The sequence below is a fragment of the Stegodyphus dumicola genome, chromosome 6 (genome assembly GCF_044657685.1).
Source record: "Stegodyphus dumicola isolate Sdum_Otavi_A_Nest chromosome 6, ASM4465768v1".
NCBI classification, from domain to species: domain Eukaryota; kingdom Metazoa; phylum Arthropoda; class Arachnida; order Araneae; family Eresidae; genus Stegodyphus; species Stegodyphus dumicola.
This window is the reverse complement of record NC_140773.1, coordinates 57603934-57628533: the sequence shown is the minus strand read 5'-3', so window position 1 is coordinate 57628533 and position 24600 is coordinate 57603934. Positions and strand designations below refer to the sequence as shown.

General features: G+C 32.4%; 1 protein-coding gene across 1 annotated transcript in view; it reads right to left on the bottom strand.

Moving 5' to 3' along the window:
• Positions 1-358: 358 nt before the first annotated feature.
• Positions 359-24600, bottom strand: part of LOC118200833 (Krueppel-like factor 5) — a 93117-nt gene continuing 68875 nt past the window's right edge. Inside the window, exon 4 of the mRNA XM_035372806.2 lies at positions 359-3616. Coding sequence (XP_035228697.1) covers positions 3429-3616 — 188 coding nt within the window. The 3' untranslated portion in view covers positions 359-3428. The remainder of the gene's footprint in view (positions 3617-24600) is intronic.

Genomic DNA, 24600 nt, shown 5'->3' with positions numbered 1-24600 from the left:
CTGGTACAATAATTATAAAATATTAAACACATTTCTATCACATGTAAAGGTTTGTACACAATTCTAAAATAGTGTAATATTCTAAGTACTGGCGTGAAGATAATAAAAAGTGCACTTAGAGGATGAAACTTTGTGATCTGCTCAAGGAATTAAAATCTGTATTCATGGTTCTGATAATAATTATTCCAAGAATTTAATATTTCACCTCCATTCTGAAAATTTGAATATTGTAATCTTCATAAGGCATCGACAAGTATATCAAATAAATAGTAATTACTGTAAAATCATTAATGTTTGCGAAGACAAAAAATTGTCATTTTGAGTTTAGCCATGGAAGAAAAATAGAAAAAAAAGCCAGTTGAAAAATAATATATTTTATTGTGTGCTTTAAAATAAAATTGAGTACAAAACTGGTACAATAATTATAAAATATTAAACACATTTCTATCACATGTAAAGGTTTGTACACAATGCCATAACCATCTGAAATGATTCATCATTATCACTTTATATGTACAAACTTAATTTATTGCAAAATTACTGCATACAATACAAAATATTCACAATAAAAATTCATAGCACCATGAATTTGATCGTTTACGTAGGATAGTGTAATATTTTTCTAGCATATTCTAGATAATCTTAAGCAGTTGGCCACAAAATTTTATAATGATTTGATAAGCTTTCTCTATAATACATTATAGAATAAATTAATAAATATTCACTTCTAGCCTTATCATTTATCCTCAGTTAAAGTTACAATTATTCTGGTGTATACATATTACAGCCATTACGAAACGAAAAGTCGTTTAATTATAACTTTCACCGATAGAAAATTATAAATTATGTTTCAGAAATATAAATTTCATTTCTTTCTTCATTTATATAGAGAATATTTGAAGCTATTTTTAAGTATTAGTGATTGCTTGGTAAATCCATAATGAAGATGGATTTCATTTTTTCTTCATTTATATAGAGAATATTTGAAGCTATTTTTAAGTATTAGTGATTGCTTGGTAAATCCATAATGAAGATGAAGAAGTTTAAAAAATTTAGCAATGATTCAGTTTGATACTTCAAGAGATCGCGGACTGGACATTGGTAAAAGCAAAGGTTTTACAATAAGGATAAAATCTTTTGAGTAAAACAAGTTTTACCTAGTGAAAAGATTAGATAAATGGGAAGTCATATAGACGATTCTCGTAGCTACCATCTACGAGCTAGGAAATTATAGATCAGTTTTGCACGGATTATAATCTTGGAATAATATTTCATGTAAAGTGTGAAAATTATATATCAGCTTTGTAGGGATTTAATTATTGAAAGACAGTTTACCAAAGAAGCTCAAGCAATATGCCGAAAGCCAGATTTATATGAGAAATTATCAATGATTTGGTCATTACATACAGAAAAAATACCATCAAACGTACGACGAAATGAAACTTTTATCTACCCAATACTTCAAGGCTAATATATCTGAACTATTATCATGCGTTTTATGATTAAGTTTTGTTTATTTTCGTTGCACTGGCCTAGCTCCCAATCACTGACTCTTTTTTTTTAAATCACTGAGCAAATTTCTGAAAATCATTAACAATTTTTTTGTACATCATTTGGCACACTTTTAAATCGTTTGACACTGAATATTATAGAATTTTACAGCTATAAATCAACAAGAAATATTTGGCATAGATTTACATTAAACTTTTTTTTTCAAAAATGTTAGTCACCATATAAGCACAGTAATGTACAAAACTTATAAGGTACTTAACTTACAAACTTATACGTCTTATTTAATTACCAAAAATTAAATAACAGTAATGTATATACAAAAGAAGTGTATCTACATTTATGATACCTAGGAAGTAATAATGGCACATTCTGGGAATTAGAATCATTAAAATTTTGCTTAAATTAAAAAATTTTATATATATATGTGTTTATATCCAGTCCAATCTTTATAGTTTGGATTAGATATACATAGGTTCATAAGAAATAAGACCAAACTTAATTGAAAATAAACCAATATTGAAAACAAAATAAAAATACGAACATTAATGAAAAGTACAATATCAATGCATGTAAGTAAATATTTATATGATGGCACCTATGAAAGCTTATACAAGGGATTTTGCCAAAACTAACAAATCCTATTTGTTTTCTCATATTATTTTGTCTGCCACGCTTTATGATTGGCTGCATTTCTAACGTAATACAAGGAAAAATAATAATTCTTTTTGATACGTTACTGAGAGTTCATTTTTCTTTCTTTTTCTTTTTTAAGTTTTATGATTAAAAACAAAACAAAAGTAAAAATTTTTAAATATTAAAAATGTTATTAAAAATTAACTTTACTCCTGATGTTAATTAAAACATCCCTGGCTGTGAAGCATTCTGGGAGGAGGGGGGCGTCAGAAGATTCTGATTAAAACTATATTTCTCAACCACAGCTAAAAATATAATAGAAATAACAGTTTGGGAGGGGGGAAAATTTAAACTATTTGGCAAATTACTGGCAAAATTTATATATATTAAAAAAAACATAATATTAATAAAAATAATTCAGATCTGCAAAGTTATTACATAACATTATTATTATATTTTAAGTAATTACGATCTTTTAAAAATGAAATCAATAATTATTATCATAAATTTCCGCAGAAACTGATCAGAAATTAAGAAAGAAAGATAGAAAAAAAAAAAATATTAATAAACCAAAAAAAAAAGCAATTATATTTCTTTTCAGTCACATTTTTGGACTGGATTGAGTACTTGATAAAGTACATGGGGGTTTATCAAGAGAGGGATGGAGATCGGTTCTATATCCAACTAAACATGATTACATTATATATGGACAGCCCCTCATTCATTGTCATTTTGTTACTTTTTCTTTAAAAGTTGCTTACCATACCACTGAAGGCTTTCATATTTCTTTGTAAAAGTAAATTATACAATTTTTTTTTTTCATTTAGCATATGTGTGGCACAAATGTATTAGTGGATTTTTAACATGATATACTTTACACGCAAAATTTGAATGCCCGTAGTTTGCAAGCTATTTAACTTACCAGAACATTTAGCCTAGCCTCATGTTTTCCCCCATTTGATTGATCATATCTGTACATTTATTAAGCATACTGTGACAAAATACATACATATTATATTTACAATAAAAAAAAAAGAGAAGTCCAGAGACAGCTTCAAGTTTCAAGTCTCCAATACTGTTCAGAGAAAGAAGTCCATCACCCGTTCGATCACCAAAGCCCCAATCAATGCACGGCATGTCACAGGTGGGTGTAGGCCACTCCATTAAAGTAAAATCGGGCTAGTATGTTCAAAAAGACATACCATCAGCCGGATAAATGTCAAAGAAGAGATCCTCAGAATCAAACTTTCAAATAAAATTCTTTCATAGTCCCATTAATTAGTTCACTTGATCTTCGGCAGATGTCGCTTCATGTGCAACGCTAAGTGGTCAGAGCGGGCAAAGGAGCGGTCGCACACTTTGCACTTAAAAGGCTTCGCGCCCGTATGTTTCCGGAAATGTCGTGTCAATTCGTCGGAACGAGCAAAGCGCCAGTCGCATTTATCCCATGAACATCTGTACGGCTTCTCGCCTGTAAATATATATAAAAAAAATTGAATCATTTATCTAAATATAAATATAGCAATTATTTGAACATGTCTAGTACTAGAAATGGTATACCACTTAAAAACGGATTGTCTATAAAAATGCAGACAGTAAAAATTATGTAAAGAAGAGATACTTTTATAACTTGCACGTATGTGAGGACCTCTAAGAATTCGTATAAATTTTCAGAAGTAATTTAGCTGTCCATCTTTCTTTTAAGAATTTACAGCCGGTCACAGATATGTAAACGAAGTCTTGAAACTCCATGTAAAGCCGTTTAGGAGGGCTCTTAGGCCAGATTTTTTTCCTGATGAATGATAGCGCTCGCCAGCGTCGAACGTCTCTAACTCGAATAATCCATTCGAGCTTACTCACCAGATCTGAACTCGACTAAGCATGGGTGGGAAGCCTGAGACTACTGAATTACAGAGCGCCAAATGTATTCTGAGATTCTCCAGGATTTGAAAAGAGTACTTTTGAAAGAGTGGCATGCAATTTCTGCAAGATTTAATCAATAGTTTGGTAAATTTTATGAAATCAAGATGTGAAGTTTGCATTTTCGTTACAGGTGACCATCTACCATATTAAAGAAAGATTTGCTGCAAAACAGCAGAGAAACATCATTTTTAAGTTTCCAAAAATTTGACTTCAGATGCAATATTTTGATATTAATCAAATGGAAAATATGGTAATTTATGTTAAATGAATGTTTTGCATAAATTGATTTAAATCATTTTCAAATAAGTATATATTTTTCAACATCCTTTAATTTTTTACAAGCAGTATAGTTATAGCTGGTTTCGATGCATTTCTTAAGAAAATGGAACAATGGAGCCACTGTTCGCAACACTGGCAAATTTCGCCTTACTTCAGCTATCCCGCAATCCTTGATATTCTGTCCCTAGCTTTAATTTTCAAGAAAGACTACAATCAGTTAAAGGCAGGTCAGGAAAAATAAGCTAGAACTTGAACCAGGTTGATTTCTGAAGCTCCAATCTGGATTTTGAAAATTATGAAAAATGGATCCGTCTTCTGGACAAATGCATGGATACTGACAATAGCAAGACTGCAAAGTGTTGAATAAGTAAGTATACAACGCAGGAGGAAGTAACGGAGTATATGTTTAATTTGTAAAATCAAAAGGTCTTTTGATGTATGACGCGTGTATTAATATAAAATATCAAGTTCTCAGTACGCCGGGTTCAACTTTATGGTATGCGTTAATGCGTTTGGGTGACCCATAAATGTGTAAATGTATTAAGTGCAGTCAACAATTCCTTATAAATGAAGTATAACAGGATATACTTTTTTTTTTTTTTTTTCAAAAATAGGTAGTTTCTTTTATATATTTATTTATCCAAAACTAATCGCTATATAATAATGATTTTTTTTTATACGATGCTTACAATGACATTTCATTTTACAATCAAAGAGAGATTATTATTAATACAGTTTTCAGTATTTTAATGCTATTAGTTTTATTATAGTTTCAATAATCTAACAATAATTAGCATTGCTGTATCAAGCAGAAATTTTATTTCTTTACATCGATTTGTTTATGTAACATAGAAACCTTGCAAAATTTACTATCTACTGCCCAGGTCAATTTCCAAGTTATTCTTTCCCTTCAGTTTCTCATTTTTCTGAGTCACATCGCTGACTTCTGGAGTGTGCATACTGTGAGAGAATGAATGAAAGCTCAGAGTTCTTAAAATATATAACGGATTATAGTTGGCTTATTATTAAGTCTGCTATTCACGCAGCTGAACAGGTGTCGTATTCAGCGGTTTTCTTTGAAGTTTAGTTTAACGGATAAGCAGATCCAAATGGCGAATCACCGAATTTTTTGGTAAAATTTTTGGGTTTTGGAAGCCAAGAATCTGGTAACAATAAAGTAGTTAATTTATTCCGTCAGGCTACGAAGTTATGGATTTGTTACTAAAATATCTATTTACTGTTTTTGTGGTTGCAGATATGTTTACTTGTGAATAAAGCAGGCGTTATTTACTTTGTAAATAGGTTACGTTTTAAATATGATAGAATATTGATTACTAATATATATATATATATTGTCTAAAGTTAAATTCTACGGCATCGAAGTAAGCCAGAAATGGCTGAAGCAGTGGAACAGCGAGCATAACTGGCGCCAGGGGCAAAATACCTTTTTGGCGCCCCCCTCCCCGAAAAATACACAGTGATTTGATGAAAATCATACACCCCTTTGCTCCCCCTCGCATCATATACCCTCTTGCCCCCCTCGCTACGCCACTGAGCTGAAGGTTAAGTAGTGTAAAGTACAAACCTTACAATTTCCTGTTAATCAAGGCCCTTGACTTTCATTCCTTATCCATATAAGTTTATAAATTTTATCAGAAATTCTATTTAATCCTCATAACAGATTTCTGATGCTATGTTTATTGTTAATGGATGAAGTTATGCAGTGTCTGAAAGTATTTTAAAAAATAGGCTATAGCCATTACAACAATGCATTTCGTACGCAATATATTGCTGGGCTGAGTTGGGGGTCTCATGCACCATGTATTCAAACGACTCACTTCTTCTAACTGAACAGCTGCATGATAATATCATCCTTAGCAAAAAGAAGAAAATAGTACAAAACCCTGGTTGAGATGTTGGCAAAAATAAACAGACGCGCCACTCCAAAAAAAATTTCTTCTATAACATCACCAGTGATTTTTGTAGTTACAGTTTATCGAACAAGTAATTTAGATGTAGTTTGGTAGACACTGGTTGATGATATATTTCTAAGCAGTTGTTTAAATGACGTTTGTTGCAATTTGTAACATATTTTAACGATTTCTTCGAGAAGCAAATTTAGTATAGCGTGGCCAACTTCTGCATACATATTACCGACGTTTTTCTTAAATTTACCCTGCGATTTACCTACAAAATCTTGCAACTTAACTTACGCAGACTTGTATCTTGCGTTCCAGACACTGGAGAAGGGGTTAAACCAGCATATTTTATTAATAATACTTATTAATTCATAAGTAGCCACAGAAAAGAATACCGATTAAATTTTATCTTATCGTTAACGGGAAATTTGCGTTTGTATGTCTCCAACCAAGCGCTCATAATTTGGTGTGTATCTGGACAAAGATAATAATAACGAATCTCCAGGAGGGAGATCAATAAGTAGGGAACGATGAGTCTTCATGAGCTTTATATAGGGAAAAGCCGATTCTAATAATCATGTAGATCCTAAACTCACTATGTTTGGTGATATCGGAATACCTTATAGATTGACATACAGGTAGGTCTCCTAAAACGCGTTTTCGCTCCAACGCGATTGGTAAAACGCAAAAATTTTCTTACAACGCGGATCAAGGAATCATAATAACTTTTAAATCATATTATATCCGTAAATCATTTAACTGAATTTTGGAGAAACTAGATTCTACAGATATTTCAGTGAGAGAAGTTTGGAAACAATTTAAAATTTTGTAGAAATTATCGGCTTGTTCCTAAAAGAAATGAGCCAGTCAAATCCAAATGCTTCCTGGAAAGGTTTATTACCGGAAATGGTCAGTCAAGAAAATGCTGTTGAGTCAATTCAGCTTGAATATAATAACATAGTAAGCTTTGCACACGAAATAGGAGGCGATGAACCCACTGAAATAGTTGTTGATGATATTCTAAGAATTAGTTGGAGAAGAGGAAATAAACGAAGCAGATTTGGTGACAATTATATCCAAAGCATTACCGACTGAAGATAATTCTGAAGATCTTATCAATGAAGAAACCAAAAACTTCACTCTGAAAAGCATAGAAAAATGCTCGGACATGGCTAAACAGATGGAATCGTACTTTACAGATACTCTGCCGGAGAGAGCGGAAATATTTAAAAGAAATCTTCAAACCTGCTTATCAAGAAATTTTTAAAGATTTGCAAAGCAAGGGCAAACAATCTCTCATGACAGATGTTTTAAAACCTAAACCTACCGGAAGTTAAGTCGAACTTGAAAACGAATTTTGAAATAAGGGCAGTCAAACGTTCTCCAACAACTATAAGAAGTGACAACGAGGAATAAATTTGTGAGCATAATATTATGTTTCTTTTTGATTTTGACTTGAAATCATAATCTTTTTAGTTTTATATAATGTTGTATTTAATTTTTTTAAGAAATGGTTTTATGTAAATCAATTTTAAAAATAATGAAAATTTTACACAATAAAAGGCGTTTTTTCTTTTTTTAGAACCGAACCACAATTTTTGTATTAAATTGGTGTCTCCCATAACGCGGTACTTTCAAGTAATGCATCTACGGCGTTGTAGGATGCCTACTTGCATTTCCAAAAAATCATCAAGTTTTCTCGGTTATAAAGTTAGATCAGTTTGTAAAGTTATAATTTCATTCCCTGCCATCGTTTTTCACTATTAAACCTGTCAGAGATGTTAGGGGCAATATGTTTCACATTTAAATTCTCTTCAAAACGAAAAAACCGAGACAGCACAATAATTTTCACTTTTGCAAAATCACGAAGTCTAATCGCATAGCCTTCAAATCCCCTTTTTAATACCTGTAACATAGTTTTAAAGTTATAATAACAATTTTTATGTTTTTTATAGTTGAAAGGCCATATCTGGCAAGTGATTCAAGTTGTTTTTTTTTTTTTTTTTTTTTTTTTTTTTGAAAATGTTCTATCAGCATAATAAATTTTGTTTTGAATGCATAAATGCCACTTATCATTTCAACTACAGTTTTGTTTTCTCCTTGCAATTTTAAATTTAAACCACTTAATTTTGAAACAAACTTTAAATCACTAAGCCATATTCCACAAATTTCCGTATTCTTGAGCCTGCTCTTCGAGAAAAACTATTATCTCATTTAATAAATCACAAAATCGTTGCAGAAATTTACTCTTAATTAGCCAACTATAAGAGCAACAATTAAGCACAGCCTCGAAAATATAACTTTCCCTGAAAGTTCTTCGCTTCATAAACAATTTTCCTGATCGATCTAATTGAGGAAACTAAAAACTAAATAAATATAAGAAATGTTGTCATGGCCTTGATACGAGTGAAATAATCTACGTGACCTGTGCACAAAGTCGCCGTTAGAGGGCGTGGAAACAAAAGACATGTGGCCCATGTTTTCTTTTGACACACTTGATAAAAAACAGCCCAGTTGTCGCGCGCATTTGAAACCTCAAACCATCGAGATATCCGATGTCATTTGCTTCCCACCCCACCCTATAAACGGGGTCTATAAACTATTTATTTTGCTCAATGCGACTCCTGTGAGGTTTTCGAAGGAAAGGGTTCTTAAATTGGACACGAAGATTATAGCAGATGGCTATGCGCGCTTAAGTCAATTAAAATGAGTTTTAATCTCTCAGTAATATTGAGTAAATTATTTCCATATTTGTCATAAAAATCTCAAATGAAAATTTCACAATGAACTATATATCTGGTGATGAATACAACAGAGAAAATAATCTGCCAGTATCTGTGACCCACGAGCTTAAAAAGTTAAAACACTGAACTCTTAATAGTTTTTTCCAGGTTCAGTTCTGCAGGCATAATTGAGCTAGTATCATACATCATCGATGCGGCGTCAGTGGTATGAAATCTGCCCCCCCCATAGCGTATAGAGAGCGATGGATTTGCTATTTCATTATAATAACTAACAGCAAACAACAAAATACTTTTAGCTACGGGGACTACAGATAAATAAATAAACAAATAAAAAGAAAGAAAATCTGAAAGGTTTCAAATTTTAAATTACGTCCAAAGGGGCCTTTTTTTTTTTTTTTTTTTTTTTTTTTTTTTTTTTTTTTTTTTACATTTTGTGTTACCTTTATTTATTAAATATCATGTTCTTCGCACTTACACCATAAAATTCAGTTCAACGGCAATATCGCAAAATAATTTTAAATTGAGCAAAATAATTTTAAATTTAAATTATCTTTAAAATTTCCGATACGCAGTCTCACGCTCTGGAGTTAATTGCACCTTTGGACTAAAAATTAAAAAAAAAAATAAAATAAAATAAAATAAATAAATATTTACAGAATCCATTTCCTTAGCTCTAAAAGTATTTTCATAAAATTATGTTCTTTTTTAGCCCAAAAGGACAAGCGATCTCGAAACACGATTTTGCGTCGTCCACTGGCCCACCAGCGGCCGAGCGGTAAAGTCGCTGAACACTGGTAGTTCGGTCCAAGGTTCGCATCCCGCGAACGGGCTGGCTGCATGGGCGTTTTCGTGGTTTTCCCCATGTGTAACGTGTATACGATCCAGTTTCCCTTAGAAAGTCCTCCACGAAGGCATCCCTCCCCTTAGGCAGATAGCCCTCGAGGCTTTGCCATAATCACACACACATCGCGTCGTCCACTGTAAATACATTGCTTGCCTTTTCATAGAATCTGCTCCCATTCGGCAAAATGTAAGATATAGTATAGTTCAGATTGAACCTGTCTGTTACTGATTAACAAACTAAGCTATTTAAAAGCAACAGATGAATTTAAAATATTATTTTTATTATTATTTATCGTTTAATGGAATTGATGTTTAATTAAAAAAAGCATTTAATTCATGATACATCTAATAAAAAACATCAAGTTTTTTTAATAGAATTACATTATATATTAATATTACAAGGTAAGTCTAAATATATATTCATCTAGTATAAAATATAATATATACTATAAAATTATTTTGCTATTTCATCTTTACCATCTTTACCATTTTGAAATCTCTACTGATAAGCCATTTTTTGCCCGACCCGTTAATATCTGGACCCTTTTCATTTTTTTTCTCGCCCCCCCCCGAGAAATTTTGCAATTGGAAATACATGTCTAGGATCAATATTTAAATATCATCATTTATGTAGAATCAATATTTAAGCTTGTACGTAATTTTTTTTAACATTCCGTTCAACGCTAGTGAGCAAACATTATGACACGGGATAGCAATGTTTATTTTTACATTATCAAAGAATAAGTGTATCTTCGTGTATACTGATTTTAGCTACGCAAGCAGAATTTGAATAACGTCGCTTGTTGATGTTATGTGGTAATATATAAATGTTATGTTAAAAGTTTAAATTATAAGTGCTGGTGAGATAAAGTTATGAGAAATGCTCATTTATGATTGGAATCCTACTGCATGTTTTAGTTCCAATTTTTTTTCTCGATTCTCGGTATATCTACAAATCTGAGTTCATTTCTTCACCACAGAGCACAGTTCTCTTTAGTAACACTAGTTTATATTCTCACTGAGAAAGAATCTTTTTGAAAATCCTCATTTCAAATTTAGAAATTTTGTTTGAAAAACGTTGTTGGAGTATTTGTCCTTTTGCGAAAAAAATCATTATTTTTCTTGAACTTTTAACAAAATATACAGACATATATACAGGAAGTAAAAGTTAAAGGATAAGCAATGCTTGCTTACAATATCGTCTGCTCACAGAAAGAATTTAAACGAGATTTCTTATTTGAATTTATGCAGTCACATCTGAGCAACGGTTAGGCTTATTCGAATACGGCAAAGTACACGAGGGCTATTTGCCTAGGGAAAGGGCTGCTCTCATGGTGGATTTTCTTAAGAGAATTTAGCTCATATTCACATTACACATGGGTACAATACGAAAACCGATCATGTAGTCAATCCGTTCGCCTGGTATGGAATCCGGGTCGAGCTCCTAGGATTTAAGGATTTTAACCATTCGACCATTCATGAGTCTAGCTTAGATTGAGTTATTTGAGTAAGGCAAAAGAACTTGACGGCTCTCTGCTTATAGGGAGTCTGACTCGTATCCGCGTTACACACCGGGAAAATTTAGAAAGCCAACCATGCAGCCAGCCCGTTCGCCGGAATTCGATCCCGGGTCGAACTACCAGTGTTCAGTGACTTTGCCGCTTGGCCGCTGGTAAGCTCCATGGGTCTAGAGAGAAGTAATTATTTTCGTTCAGTATAGAGAGAAGTAGTTCTTTTCGCTCAGTACAATATCGTGAGGCAGTTTTATTGCAAACAAAAGTATGCCCGATACGGTAACCGTAAATTATTTCTTATTTCCTAATGCTTAAAAAGCACCGTTATGAATGAATTTCAGATATTTAGAAAAATGTAATGAGAGATTTAAGAATATTTCAGCAAATGTTTCCTATGAAAACATTCATAAGCCCCATGAACATGTCAAGACAACCATACAGTTTCAAAAAAGTGCATGTAAAATGAAAAGCAAAAATCAAATACTATTCTTTTATCTTAAATATTCAGTCCTAAAACTTCGTAGGTACACTATACATCCTTCTTTCACAAAAATGTCAAAATATACGCTTCATAAAAATTAAACTGTTATACGTTACTCTAAAATATATGATAATGTTTAGAAATAGGATAAATGCTGAATTGTTTCTAGCCGGAGAGTTATTAGGGAAGAAGAAAATATTTATAACCATGAAATCTACAAGACAAGATTCTCTTATCTGTAGCTATTCCATGCTGTGTGGCATGCATTTGCTTTTCCTTCAGTTATTTCTGTAAAGGAAAACAAGTGATTTTTGTGTCCTCTCATGGAAAATTAAGTGCCAGTTATTTTTTTTTTTATTTTATTTTTTTCCTTTACACTTTCGGAAATGGGGCGAAGAGTTGATGCAATTTATGATACAGGTGCTAAACATGCAGTTGGCCAACTGGTTTTACTGGCTATCTAAGCAAAGGACATTTGTTCCGAAGAGGGAAAACAAAGCGTGCAAATTGTGGAAAAAACGACGAAGACAAGATTCTTTTTTCGATCGGTTGTACAAATGGAAGTAGGTTATGTAAGACAGATGTGTTTTTTTGACTGCGGATAACACTCAATTTCGATAAACTTAGAAGAAATGAAAGTTTCTACTACAGATGAAACGTGACAAAAATATTATGCAGAAACGCCTGGTTAATGAATGGCAGAATGGTAAAGAAAGGCTGAACCATGAAAGTAATTTTTTGCAGATAAATATTAGAACTTAGTTTCAGATGTACACCGCAGTCGTAAATAAAGTTTAAATTTTCCATGCGGTCTTTGGCATATTTTTATTGGAAGGTTTGATCTTTAGCATATTTTTTATTAGATCCATCAGCCCAGAAGTTGCGAAAGGTGGAGTGCTCATAGCTCACTCAATATTTGCATAGGTAAGTTATAGAAATTAACCCAACAATCATTCGCAATGTTATTTAGAGTAAAAAAAGAATTCCGTAGATATGTTTATTTTGGTCATTGTTGCATTTTTTAATACGCTTTTTGCACAGAATTGTCCCAAAGCTCATTCGTCTGTTAAGAGGAGAACGTGTAATAAATCAGTCGAATGTAAGATATATCTTGTTTAGAGACTGAACTTGAAAAATAAAACAGTTTTATGATTAACTACCGCAAAAATTCGGGACTTCATGTAAAGACATTAAATCAGTCCTTTGTACAGTATAGTATATGGATAAAAATAATGCAGATATTTCCAAAATTATTTTTATAATTTACTATAGGAATATCGAAATTTTCAATAGCGCTAAATTTATTTAATAAAAGTATTATAAAACGATATAACAAAAATAATAATTTAAATCCGGATATTATAAGCCAATGAAAGTATTTCGGCGAATCCCTGGGATTCCAAAAAGATCGAGGGGCCCACCAGCGGCCGAACGGTAAAGTCGCTGAACACTGGTAGTTCGGTCCGAGGTTCGAATCCCACGAACGGGCTGGCTGCATGGGTGTTTTCGTGGTTTTCCCCATGTGTAACGTGTATACGAGCCAGTTTCCCTTAGAAAGTCCTCCATGAAGGCATCCCTCCCCTTAGGCAGATAGCCCTAGTGTGCTTTGCCATAATTAAATACACCACACATTACCACCAAAAGATCGAATTTTAATATTACCATCTTAACATAAACATTATCAATAAATCCCTTAGCAGTTGTAATTTATTTGCGGAGCATGAGACCCAAAGGACGTGATTTTAGTACAAAAAAGGGGATCTTATAGAATATTCCATAAAATTAGCAAAAGCAACTGAAATTGAAGTTAAGTATTAAATCATATACAGACGTTCTTTATCCATTCCTTTAACAATTTAACAGTAAATACAGCCAGCCTTTTAAAACTGTGCGCATTTTCTGAAAAATGTCAAAACAAACTTTTCGACTTGACTCTTAAACCTTAAAAGAATGTGTACTAGGAAATTATATGCAGTTTTTCAAATTTTTGAACAAGTCATATTCAAAACGTAGTAACACATGGACAGAAAAGTACTTCAAAAATTTCATCATGCATTATCGTATTCGTCAACACTACCCAAACAACGAGAAACATTTTGTAACATGATAGTATTAAAAAAATTCCATTCTCATTACCAAAGGAGGAAATAAAAGTTTTTAGATATCTCTTCATCCTTATTAATCTAAGTAAAAATTAAGCTAAAAAAAAGAACGAGAGAGAACAGCAAATGCTTTAGGGAACTTTATGTTCCCTAAGTTCCCTAAAGCATTTGCTGAATAATATTATTTCCCAGTACTTATTCATCACTGTCATAACAGGGACTATTCGCTGCATTGCTGAAGCGGATACATGATACGTTTCATTTGAGTGGAGGAAATTCGGGTGGTCCCTAGGCAGAGATGCATAGCACTACTTATACCTCCTCTTTTTTTTTTTTTTTTTTTTTTCCGTAAAAGATGAAAACACGGAATTTTTTTTCCCATTATTTTCTTTTAATGTGTTGTGAAGAAGATACATTAGTTCTGCTTCTGAAATAGTTTTGAGAATGTTACACGCTCAGTAAAACGGGTAACGAAGTTCCTCATGCTGCCCATGGCCATGCTCCATCTTCGTATCACTACTGTTGTTAGATTTAGATGTAATTAGATGTCGATGAAGTATAGGCTAGGATTAATCAATAGCTTATTTTTTAATCATAGTTAGGTCTCAAAGAAGGAATTGCATCAACGAAGTTGTTGTTTAAGCAATATATTGTACAAAATGTATACGATAAAATTAACCAGTGTTCGTAGAATCATAAGTTAGTCAGCTTTTCGTTAGTGGCAGTTCTTGCATAGCCTCAGAACCGACGGTTTTAAATAAAAAATCGCAGCAAATATAATTTTATTTAATAACTGTTCGCTGTTTCTTTTTAAGACTAGCCGCTTGCGCGGCCAACCGTCTAAAATAATTATATATATATATATATATATATGTAATAATTTTAACGAATTCACCTAATATATTTCACGAGTCGAATTAATAATAATTGAAACGAATTTACCTTTATTGCGCTTAATTCGATCAACTTGTTATTTAATAACAAAATAGATTTGAAAGAAAAATATCGTATGCTTTCCTGAACGACAACTCGCAGCTGCAGGGAAGAAAAAATATTTTAATTCAGGCAGTGGCAACACATTTCTTTTAAATCGCTCAGTTTCCTGATTAAATTCAAAAGATTAATATTGCGTTTCGCCGAGGAGCAACACAAAATTTTTATATTACTAAATTTTTAATCGAAATTTCATTAAACTCACATAAAATTTGAAATAAAAAAATTATAAATTGGGATTTCGAGATGTAAGCATATACGTATACTTATATAAATAGATAATATAACAAGCAAGGTAGTTAGTACAATTTTTCATTACTTAATAACAGAGATTAACTTTGAATGACTATTAGTGATACAGTCAAAATGCATAGAATTTTAGGAACTTGTAGGATTGTAACTGTAATTATTTACTATTGTTAATAAGTCACGATTGCCATCGCTATACAGTTTGGCAACATTGACTTTCAACTGTACCATTTTATATTTTTGCTGCAGTAAATACTATACTGTACTCTAAATTATTAGTTCTTTTAATTAACGATTTGTTTTGGAGCACTTATCATTGGCATCGGACTTGATCTGAGCGAAAGGAAAATAATAATATTTGAAACAGTCCTCTTGATGTTAAAATTAAAACGGATATATTAACATTGTACGCATTTATTTATATTTAAATAAATTATGCACGGTGTAAGTTTTTTAATACGTATTACTATAAAACGAATGGAGAAACAATAAATGTATACCTAAGAAACACATGCAGTTATTTTAACAAATATTGCAAATATTAGTCGATTTGAAGTAAAGAGTAGCAAAGAGTATATTCTTTTAGAATATAGACTTAAAAAAATGACATTTTTAACTTGCTAAAAAATACATAAAAGAAATCATATGGGAGAGAATATCATTATGATTATACGATAAATCGCGCAAAAAATAAATCTTGGTAAAAAGAAATGTCTATTTTCCTAAAATATAAATACAAATATATTTGGTTTTAGCGTTTCTTTTTCATTTTTATCGTATTCCAGATGCTCGAACAAAGAAGGGCATATTTAATATTTTACCCATCAATTATTATTCCAAGAATCTAGGCCTTCAAACCTTCATCATTGACCTTTCTTTTTTGTTGGCGACATAATATCGAATATCGACCGAGATCGCTAAACGCAACTGATTACCATTCACTTGACCAATTATTTTTCTGAATCATCCTAACAGCCTTGTTCTTAAAGAGCATGACAAAAGAGATTGATACCGGAATGCATTATGCCTGAAATGCATTTTGCAGTGTCTGAAACAATTAATGTACCTGCCACCCTGAATGCTCGTTTCGAGGAAAAACATAATTCTTTTCCCAAGCAGTAACTATTTAAGAGGCGAAGTAGGCCAAATCGGCAACATCGAGCAAAAAGCAGGAAACAGGAAACAAGTGTGAGAAGACAACGTTCGGGTTCCTTGAAGCCATCAAACGCCTTATTTCAATCTGAAAGCCCTTTTATTAGAAATTGATGGAGATAAATCGCGATGCATTTATCGGATGAAATAGTTGTTACTTTGGGTGGCCTATGTTCCATAATTTGCATATCGGCGGTAAATTACACAAAAAGATCCGCGCTTAAAAGACCGGAAGCGTTATTTTAGGTTCTTCAATACTTGTCGAGGAGGATTTCGCTGCTTGGGATTCGGGAGAGATGTGAGTAAAATTGATAGCAAACTCTCCCTTCTTTTTCTTCCACTTTTTTCCCTCTTTTTCTTTTTTTTAACTGCTGTCTAAGAAAAACCGTTTTCTGGGGGTAACGGCGGCACGCGTCTCTCTCGCCAAGAATCTCACGTGGGTGGGGTTCGCGTAAATCTTCCCATTTTTCAAGAAAGAAAAAGACAGAGGAACATCCGGTTGTTTCAGTCAAAACAAAACATTAGCGAAAAAAAATCCGTCTTAAAGGCTAATATTAGATCTCCAAGCCACATGGTAATACAAACCAGAATTTTTACCTGATTCATTCTTTAAACCGTAGTCTGTATAAGGCAGAAATTCCAAAGTAGAATTTCGATTTAAAGCCGAGGACTACTAGTAAAAATACATAAAAAAGGTCGAACAAATTTATTGAATTAATTTATTTTTCCAATTAATATTTATTTTTTCCCAAAATGTCTTACAAGCGATTTGAAGTCTATTTTCGTTCTAAAATTAAAGTTTTGAGAATATTTCATAATTTCGCATAATTTAATCTGTTTCTGAATTTCGAGTGGATGATCTTTGTGGTTGGAAAAGTTATAGCACAGGTTAACAGATTACAGATCAATATAAATCACAGTTCTCAGAAGTGGGTACCGAACACTTCTGACAGTAAGAAGAGTGGTAGAATTTAGCTAAGATTCATAGCAATCCTCTGAAAATAAGTAACTTAGTTATTAAGAAACTTCAAAACTCTTATTCCAACAATGGGGTTCATTACATAAACACAACGGAATTCTCTCATAAGTTCTCGTTTTCGAGGAATTATGAATCTTCTGTCACTTCTTCTACACCAGTGATTCTCAAGCTTTTTTTTTTTTTTTTTTTTTTGTCGCGGCACACTTTTAATGATTTCAAAATTTGGCGGCACACAAAGAAAAGATAAGTTTAAAAGTTGTTTACTTACGTACAATACACCGTGTGATAATAGTTTTGTGTTATCTGTGTTCTACACAGATAACTTGGAGGAAAATGAAATGAGATCGAATCTAACATGGAAGGCATGTTAAATGTCTAAAGTGTTACTGTAGCAAAACTGAAAGTTGTTACTTCAACAACTTGAACAATAAAAATAAATGAATAAAATAAGTGTATTAAGCAAGACATAATAAACAGACTGGTAAGCTAGATGTCAGAGTACAGAAGTACAGAAGTGATGGATGAAAAATTTAACTTAAATGTTTCACTTTTTAGATGAACAGGAAATACAAATAATTGCGAATAAACAAGAAAATAACTTTAAAAAATTAATTAAAATTTACGAAATTATAAGTATTACAAATTATTAGAGGAAATGCATAAAAGTGCGAATTAAATTTATGCGTCACAAGCTGCAGCACATTATTATTATTATTATTATTTTTTTTTTTTTTTTTCTCTTTTACAGCAACTGATCTTCTAGGAGGATCTAAGCCGAGCGATGATTTTTCAAAACCTTCTTTAAGGTTTAAGATTAAATTTTTTTCAAAGATTTTCCATTTAAGGATATTGTTGCCAAATCTAAAATATGTTGTACAGTCACGAAACTCTTCTTCTCACAGAAATGTTCCAGTTTAAATTTCGTTCAGACTAACGGACGAAGTTCCGTGAATAACACGTGTTTTTTTTTTTTTTTTTTTGGGGGGGGGATAAATAAACTAGCAAAAAGAATAAGGGTCTTGGAAATTAGAGGTAAAGTTAACATAGGGATCGCACGCCCCTCATGCTACAGCTTACCACTGTATGTTAGCATTCTTGTGGTTTATATTAAACGTAACAAAAATATGAACCAGATTTCCCTAAAATTCTCTATAAAAGCATGCCTTCCCTTTGACATCTTGTTCTCATACACTTTGTCATATTCAATTAAATAAATACACATTACTTCTTATTCTTAACATGAGTAAGTAATAAATTTCAGGTTAGATGGTACGAAGCCTTTGAAAAATTAGCTTAGATGGCAGAATTCACTATTTAAACGACTTTTCATAAACAATTACAAATGCTAATTAGTTCTTTCAACTGAAATTGGATCGTATTATTTGTTTATAGCAGCGTTTTCCGAGTTTTTCAGCCTCGTGACGTGCATGTATCAATTCCTCCGCGAACAAATAGAGATAATCAATAAAAAATAATCTGATAATTATATATTTAATTCGCAATCATAAGTAGATATATGTTATTAAGAATCCAAAGAGTGCTAATATTATTAGACTGTTTAATAATACGTAAAAGAAAAAGAGCCCTTAAAATGTTTCGCGGCCAAAGAACAGATGAGAGCTCTCTCTCTCTATAGCTCCATTCTAGTTTTTATTGAAAGTACTTTTGGTGCTAGGTCCTGTGCGAAATTAAGAAGAAAAATATCAAACAAGAAATTTTTTCATTTCTTTCCTGATATATTGATATACAATGAGACCTAAAAACAACTTTCTTTTTAAAAATATCGCTTCTTATGACTAGCACACACGTTTACTTTCCCCTTCGTAAATGACATCATTCCTCCCTTCTTGACCGCATCTAAGACGACACCAATTCTTTGTCTCACGAGTTAAAAAATGGATAAGACAGCTGAATACTGGTAGCTGAACTTTGGGTTAAATCTTAAAGAACCGGAATAACTACGCGAGTTTTTTTTTTTTTTTTTTTGTGATTTAGTTATATGAAACGTGAATACAAGACTGTGTTACTTTCATAACGGGAATAAGAGTCAATTTCCAGTTTTTTAGACTTTCGTGGAAAATCTTAATCTTCTACAAAGGCATCCCACCCCCTTATAAAAATAACTATAATAAGAATTGCCACAATGCAAAAAAATCCCAATCGCATTTTTCACTCCGATGGTTCACATGACTATCCACTAGAGTATGTTTCTCTTAAAAAAATGCCGACCTGAAATTGTGCCACCCGAGACGGATTATTCCTCCGTCCGCCACCCTATAGCTATGCCACTGACTACAGACTGCATTTCTGTGCCACAGACCATTTCTTGAATTTACGCATCCGAAAGTGTTGGACAAAAATATGTACTGTTAAGTAAGTAGAGTGAAATCAAAACTATTAACGAAAAATTCCAGATTGGTACCCTTTTATGATGGTATTATAATTTATTTATACCTAAAATGGTAAAGACGGTTGGGAACATAATGGAATCCATACTTCGTCCAGCCAGTTTAACATGTATTTAAGGCATAATTTGTATTAACGATTTTTCTAAAGGTGCTGGGAAAATAACAAAGCGTTTACTTGTAATGTAAGAGTATACACCATTCTAACACTTCATTATAGTAGGGTTTTTTGTCCCCAAAATAACTCTTTATAACTCAAAATAACTCTTAAATAACTAAAAAGTCTCTAAGCACAACTGTTTTCTTTCCCTTTCGTAATTTATGACATTTTCCCCAACTTGATCGCGCCTAAAACGACACCGCTGGCTTAGCAGTGACTTAGCGAAACGTTAAATTAATGCACGTTGAAGCAAAAATCAAACTTCTCCAAGGATTTAAAAGCTATATTAAAAATTTTTGAAACGTGATACACTTGAAAGCTCATATGGCACACTTGAAAGGTCATATGGCAAACTTTGTGTAGCAAGATGGACCGGGCTGCGCCCTAACACTTGAAAGCTTGAATTAAAGATACCTTTTAGAATAAATTATTAAACATAATGTTATAAAAAGAGACATCCACATGGTCTCTAATGGCTGCATAGTGAACGATTTTATTTTTCTTGAAGTAACAACATAATATAATTCGAAAACCATTAGCAACAAAGCAGAAAGGAAATTTTAAGGTTTTAATGAATGCATTAAATGATTGATCGTCTAGCAGGCGGGGACAATGAGACAGACGGAGTGAGAAAGAAAGCATAAGTTAAAAAAGTTTTTATGAAAATGTATTTGCCTAATATATGGACTTTTAATGCAAGATTTTTGTTATGTCATTGTACAGAACTCAAATATAAAATTAGGCGAAATTCTACTTTAGTTTGATGCTTGTTTTATAGGAAAACTATCGAGTTCGAAGGAGCTAAGTGCAGTGCCTCTTGAAATCGATTTAATTTTTCTATAAACCTATAAAAACATATCATTTTCTAGAAAGTTTGAAACATATCTCCATACTCTTTATGTAACTTTTCAGTCTATTCATGTTCTTAAACTATAGGAAGTTTTGGGTGCAAGTGAAGCATTCATCAAAGGTATCAAAACTACACAAAAAATTTGCAAACAGATAGTCTATCTATTACTCCGATTCAGAAATGAAGCAATGAATTCAGAAATCTTCTTTAAATTTTCCTTTAAAATTTTCAGAACTGCATCCACAAAAGTTTTATAAAATGCGACACCATTACCTGTGAATTCATGCACAGAGCTGTAAATATACCTCGCAAAATAGCTCGACAGGCCACTGTGTTACCAGGACCGTCTCTCCAGAGGCCAAATCGTAGCGGAAGAGGTTAGAAAGAACGGTGGAAAAAGAAAAGGAGCACGAAACTAAAAAGGAGATCCCATTGTGACATGATGAACGATCTCATGATGATGTAAGACTGTCCTTGGTGGAGGCTGTTCTTTGAAAAGAATGTGTTCCATGGGGACCCCAATACAGGGATAACGCCCCTTTTCATCCACAATAGGTACTTGGGCTAATGGCTAATAGAAAAGGGTTGCTAATACATACTGTATCTGGTGCGACTGTTACTTCTTCCGCTCTTTTGGCCTCAATAGGAAGAGTTTTCCACTTAAAAACATCGTCAGGCACCTGGGGCACTTAAGAGAGTATGCAAGAAATAATGAGTAACATTTTAAGAGTAAACGAAGATGAGAACCTTAAAATAATCAAATTCAGAGGCATTTGAATAAAGTTTGGTAACTTTACTCTCGTAGGCTGTATTTTAATTTTATACTGAAAAAAATAAACATTTTTCCCCATAAAATATTTTTACTGTATTTAGAAATAGCATCAATGTAAACAGCCTACAAATATTTTGCAATGCGCGTGAAAATACAGCATAAATAATTTCAGTTTCTAGCAACAGTATGAATCTAAATTCAATTTGAGCTGATTTTTTTAAATTGATTTATTTCGAAAGCCCTCAGCTTTTTTCATTGACTCTTTCTTTCGATCAGACACAGTTTTCAACGAACCCTATCACTTAATGTAGATGATGTAATATGTCAAATATTGCATTTTATAACGTGAATGTATAAAAAGTTTCATAAATTTTATTTAAAATAGGACGGGGGGAATGTGGAAACGTAACATTTCTTCCAACAGAGAGAGAGGTCAGGTAATGATGTTAGAGGAAGAAGAAAATACTGGCGCTAAAGTTAATAAAAATAATAAATATTATCCAATCATTCTCAAGAAAAGATAAACTGTGCTCTCACATGCAAAGATGTAAATTATATTTTAAAACTGCTTGTATAATGCTGCTTTCTCGTGGTACTTACTTTAATTATCTAATCACTTCTGAGACCTTGAAATTCCCCCATCCTCCAATATATTATTATTATTTATTTATTTTGCAATTAAGATACACTGTCTTAAAATGCATAAAATTACGATGTAATTTTAAAAAATAAATGAAGAAAAAAAAATTCTGCTAATTCTTTATTTTAAGTCACTTTCTCCAGAATAGCTTAAAAATATTGCGGTTAAGCTCATTAGATTTAACTTGGAACTCCAGGAAAACTTTGGCTTAAGACAAAGTGAATGATGTATTATGTAACACAAAACGTATCACAAATCAATATATAAAAATAAAACTTTAATCCAAGGAAAGGAAAGTTAAAAATAAAAAAAAAATTAACTTTCCTTTCCTTGAATGCGAAAATATGCAGTTTCCATTTAGCATTTATTAAATGCAATTTGTTTACTTTTATATGCATGAAAAAAAAAAAGATTCGATTTTTGTTACTCAATATCGGTCTTATTTTGCAATTTTACTTGCTGATGATCTTTCTGGAGTAAAAATAAAAAGGTCAAATATTTTTCCGCTAAATCAAGGGTAAATTTCTAACGAAGCGAAAAACATGAGCTTAACTCCAAAAAGAAAATAACACTTGAATACAGTGGCAAGTAGCTGTTACTGCAGAGTCCAGAAAAGGTAGGGGTAAAAGGCGAGCGGAGCATGGTGTAAATCGGTGTCAGGATATATCCCGCGGAGAGCTTATTGTACACAGCCTCTTTCCAAGGCCGGTTATGCGTCTTGGGGGGAATGGAAGAGGACCTTGGACAACTGTCAGAACTGGTCACCATTGCCTGCAGAGTTTCTGGACATTCCATGCCAGCATGAGGCTCGCTTGGATGAGGAACAAAAGTCCGAGTTTGTGGTATCCCTTTTTATTAGGAATACGCTAGCTGTTTGCACACCTGTCACTTTTGTTCGAACTCAAGAAGGGGAATGAGGAGTTGATTTCCCTTGAAAAGAAAAATGTCTCTTTGGCGGAATCTGTTGTGTAGAACAGTGGTCATGTGAGAAAGCGATTTTTCAACTCGCATTCTTTTCATCAGCATACGCTGTTCGAAATTACCTTCGGAATAATCTGCAGCAATAATAACTTAACGTTGGATTTAAAAAAGAGGTCAACTATTATGCATTAACGGCAGCTGTAATAATGATTTATTAATTTTCAAACATCATTGAAATTTCACAAAAGGGTACATCTGTTCACAATTTCATTTAATTCTTAAGTGAATTATTATTCTTACAGGAATTACTGCAAACTTTATTTAATGTCAGTGTTCTCTAGACGACTAAGTAACTGTTTCTAGATAAACTACTTAGGCCTACTAGATGTACGCCTAAGACCTTAAAATTCTGCTATTTTTCCCTTTATAAAAGCGAAGAAATATGGCGCTAAGGGTCCCAGATTAGCTCAATCGGAACTTTGCTGGATTCTTTCAATATTTTAAGTATATATAAAATTCTGAGGTGAAACATTTTGTACTACTTTAATGCACGACTTATATGGTGTGAAAAACAATTTTAGAAAAAATAATTTAGCATAATGAAAGAGTTTTAATATTTAACAACAAATGTTATATAAATAATGTTTATTAAGTTTTTAGACTTTTAAACAATAGAATTCTTAATAAAAATTCAGCATATTTCGATTTTTAAAATGTTTAAAATTTTTATATAAAATAACACTAAATAATTGAATTATTATCACTGAATAACAATTACTGTGTTATTCAATATTACTTTCGAAATATAATGTAAAATAACAATGTTTTATGCATAGTCCCTCTCCTTTTAGACTTCGTATGAGGCAATATGCCGCCTTTGAGATACATAGAGTTTTTAAGTATATTTAACAAAAGAAGAAACAGAAAGTATTAATCTGAATCTGCTAATCTTATTTGAGATGATTTTGACACATACAACAAGTTCTTTGAATGGATAACTTTCTTCTTATATTGAACAGTTTGTTGTTGTAACAGATACCATATCAGAAGTTTTTAAAGCGGAAATGTAGGAAATGACAAAATTAATTATTTTATTCGAACCCTATCACTAAAGACTCCTATATTTCAGTTCAGATCAGGGCCGGATCTAGGCATTTTACCGCCCGAAACAGTCTATTGGTCTTATTCTGCTGCCCCGTGCTCCCTCTAAATTCTAAAAATTTTGCTACCTGGTGCAACTGTACCGGTAGCCCGCTCTGGCCCTGAATAGGATTATTTTTATTGTAGAAAATTATAGTACTATGTAGAACATTCGAACTTTCAATTCAGAAAGGGATGTATGTTGTGTATTCATACATATACAAAATTTTTAACATATCGAAAGCAATGAAAAGCTCAGTGATCAGTCCATTTCCATGATATTCATCGTGGCGAGGAGTCAAGATTGCGTCTGTCGTTCGTTGGCAAGAGCTTTGAGCATCATATAGATGACAGTACGACTTTGCTCAAAACCGCGCCTAAGTTTGAAA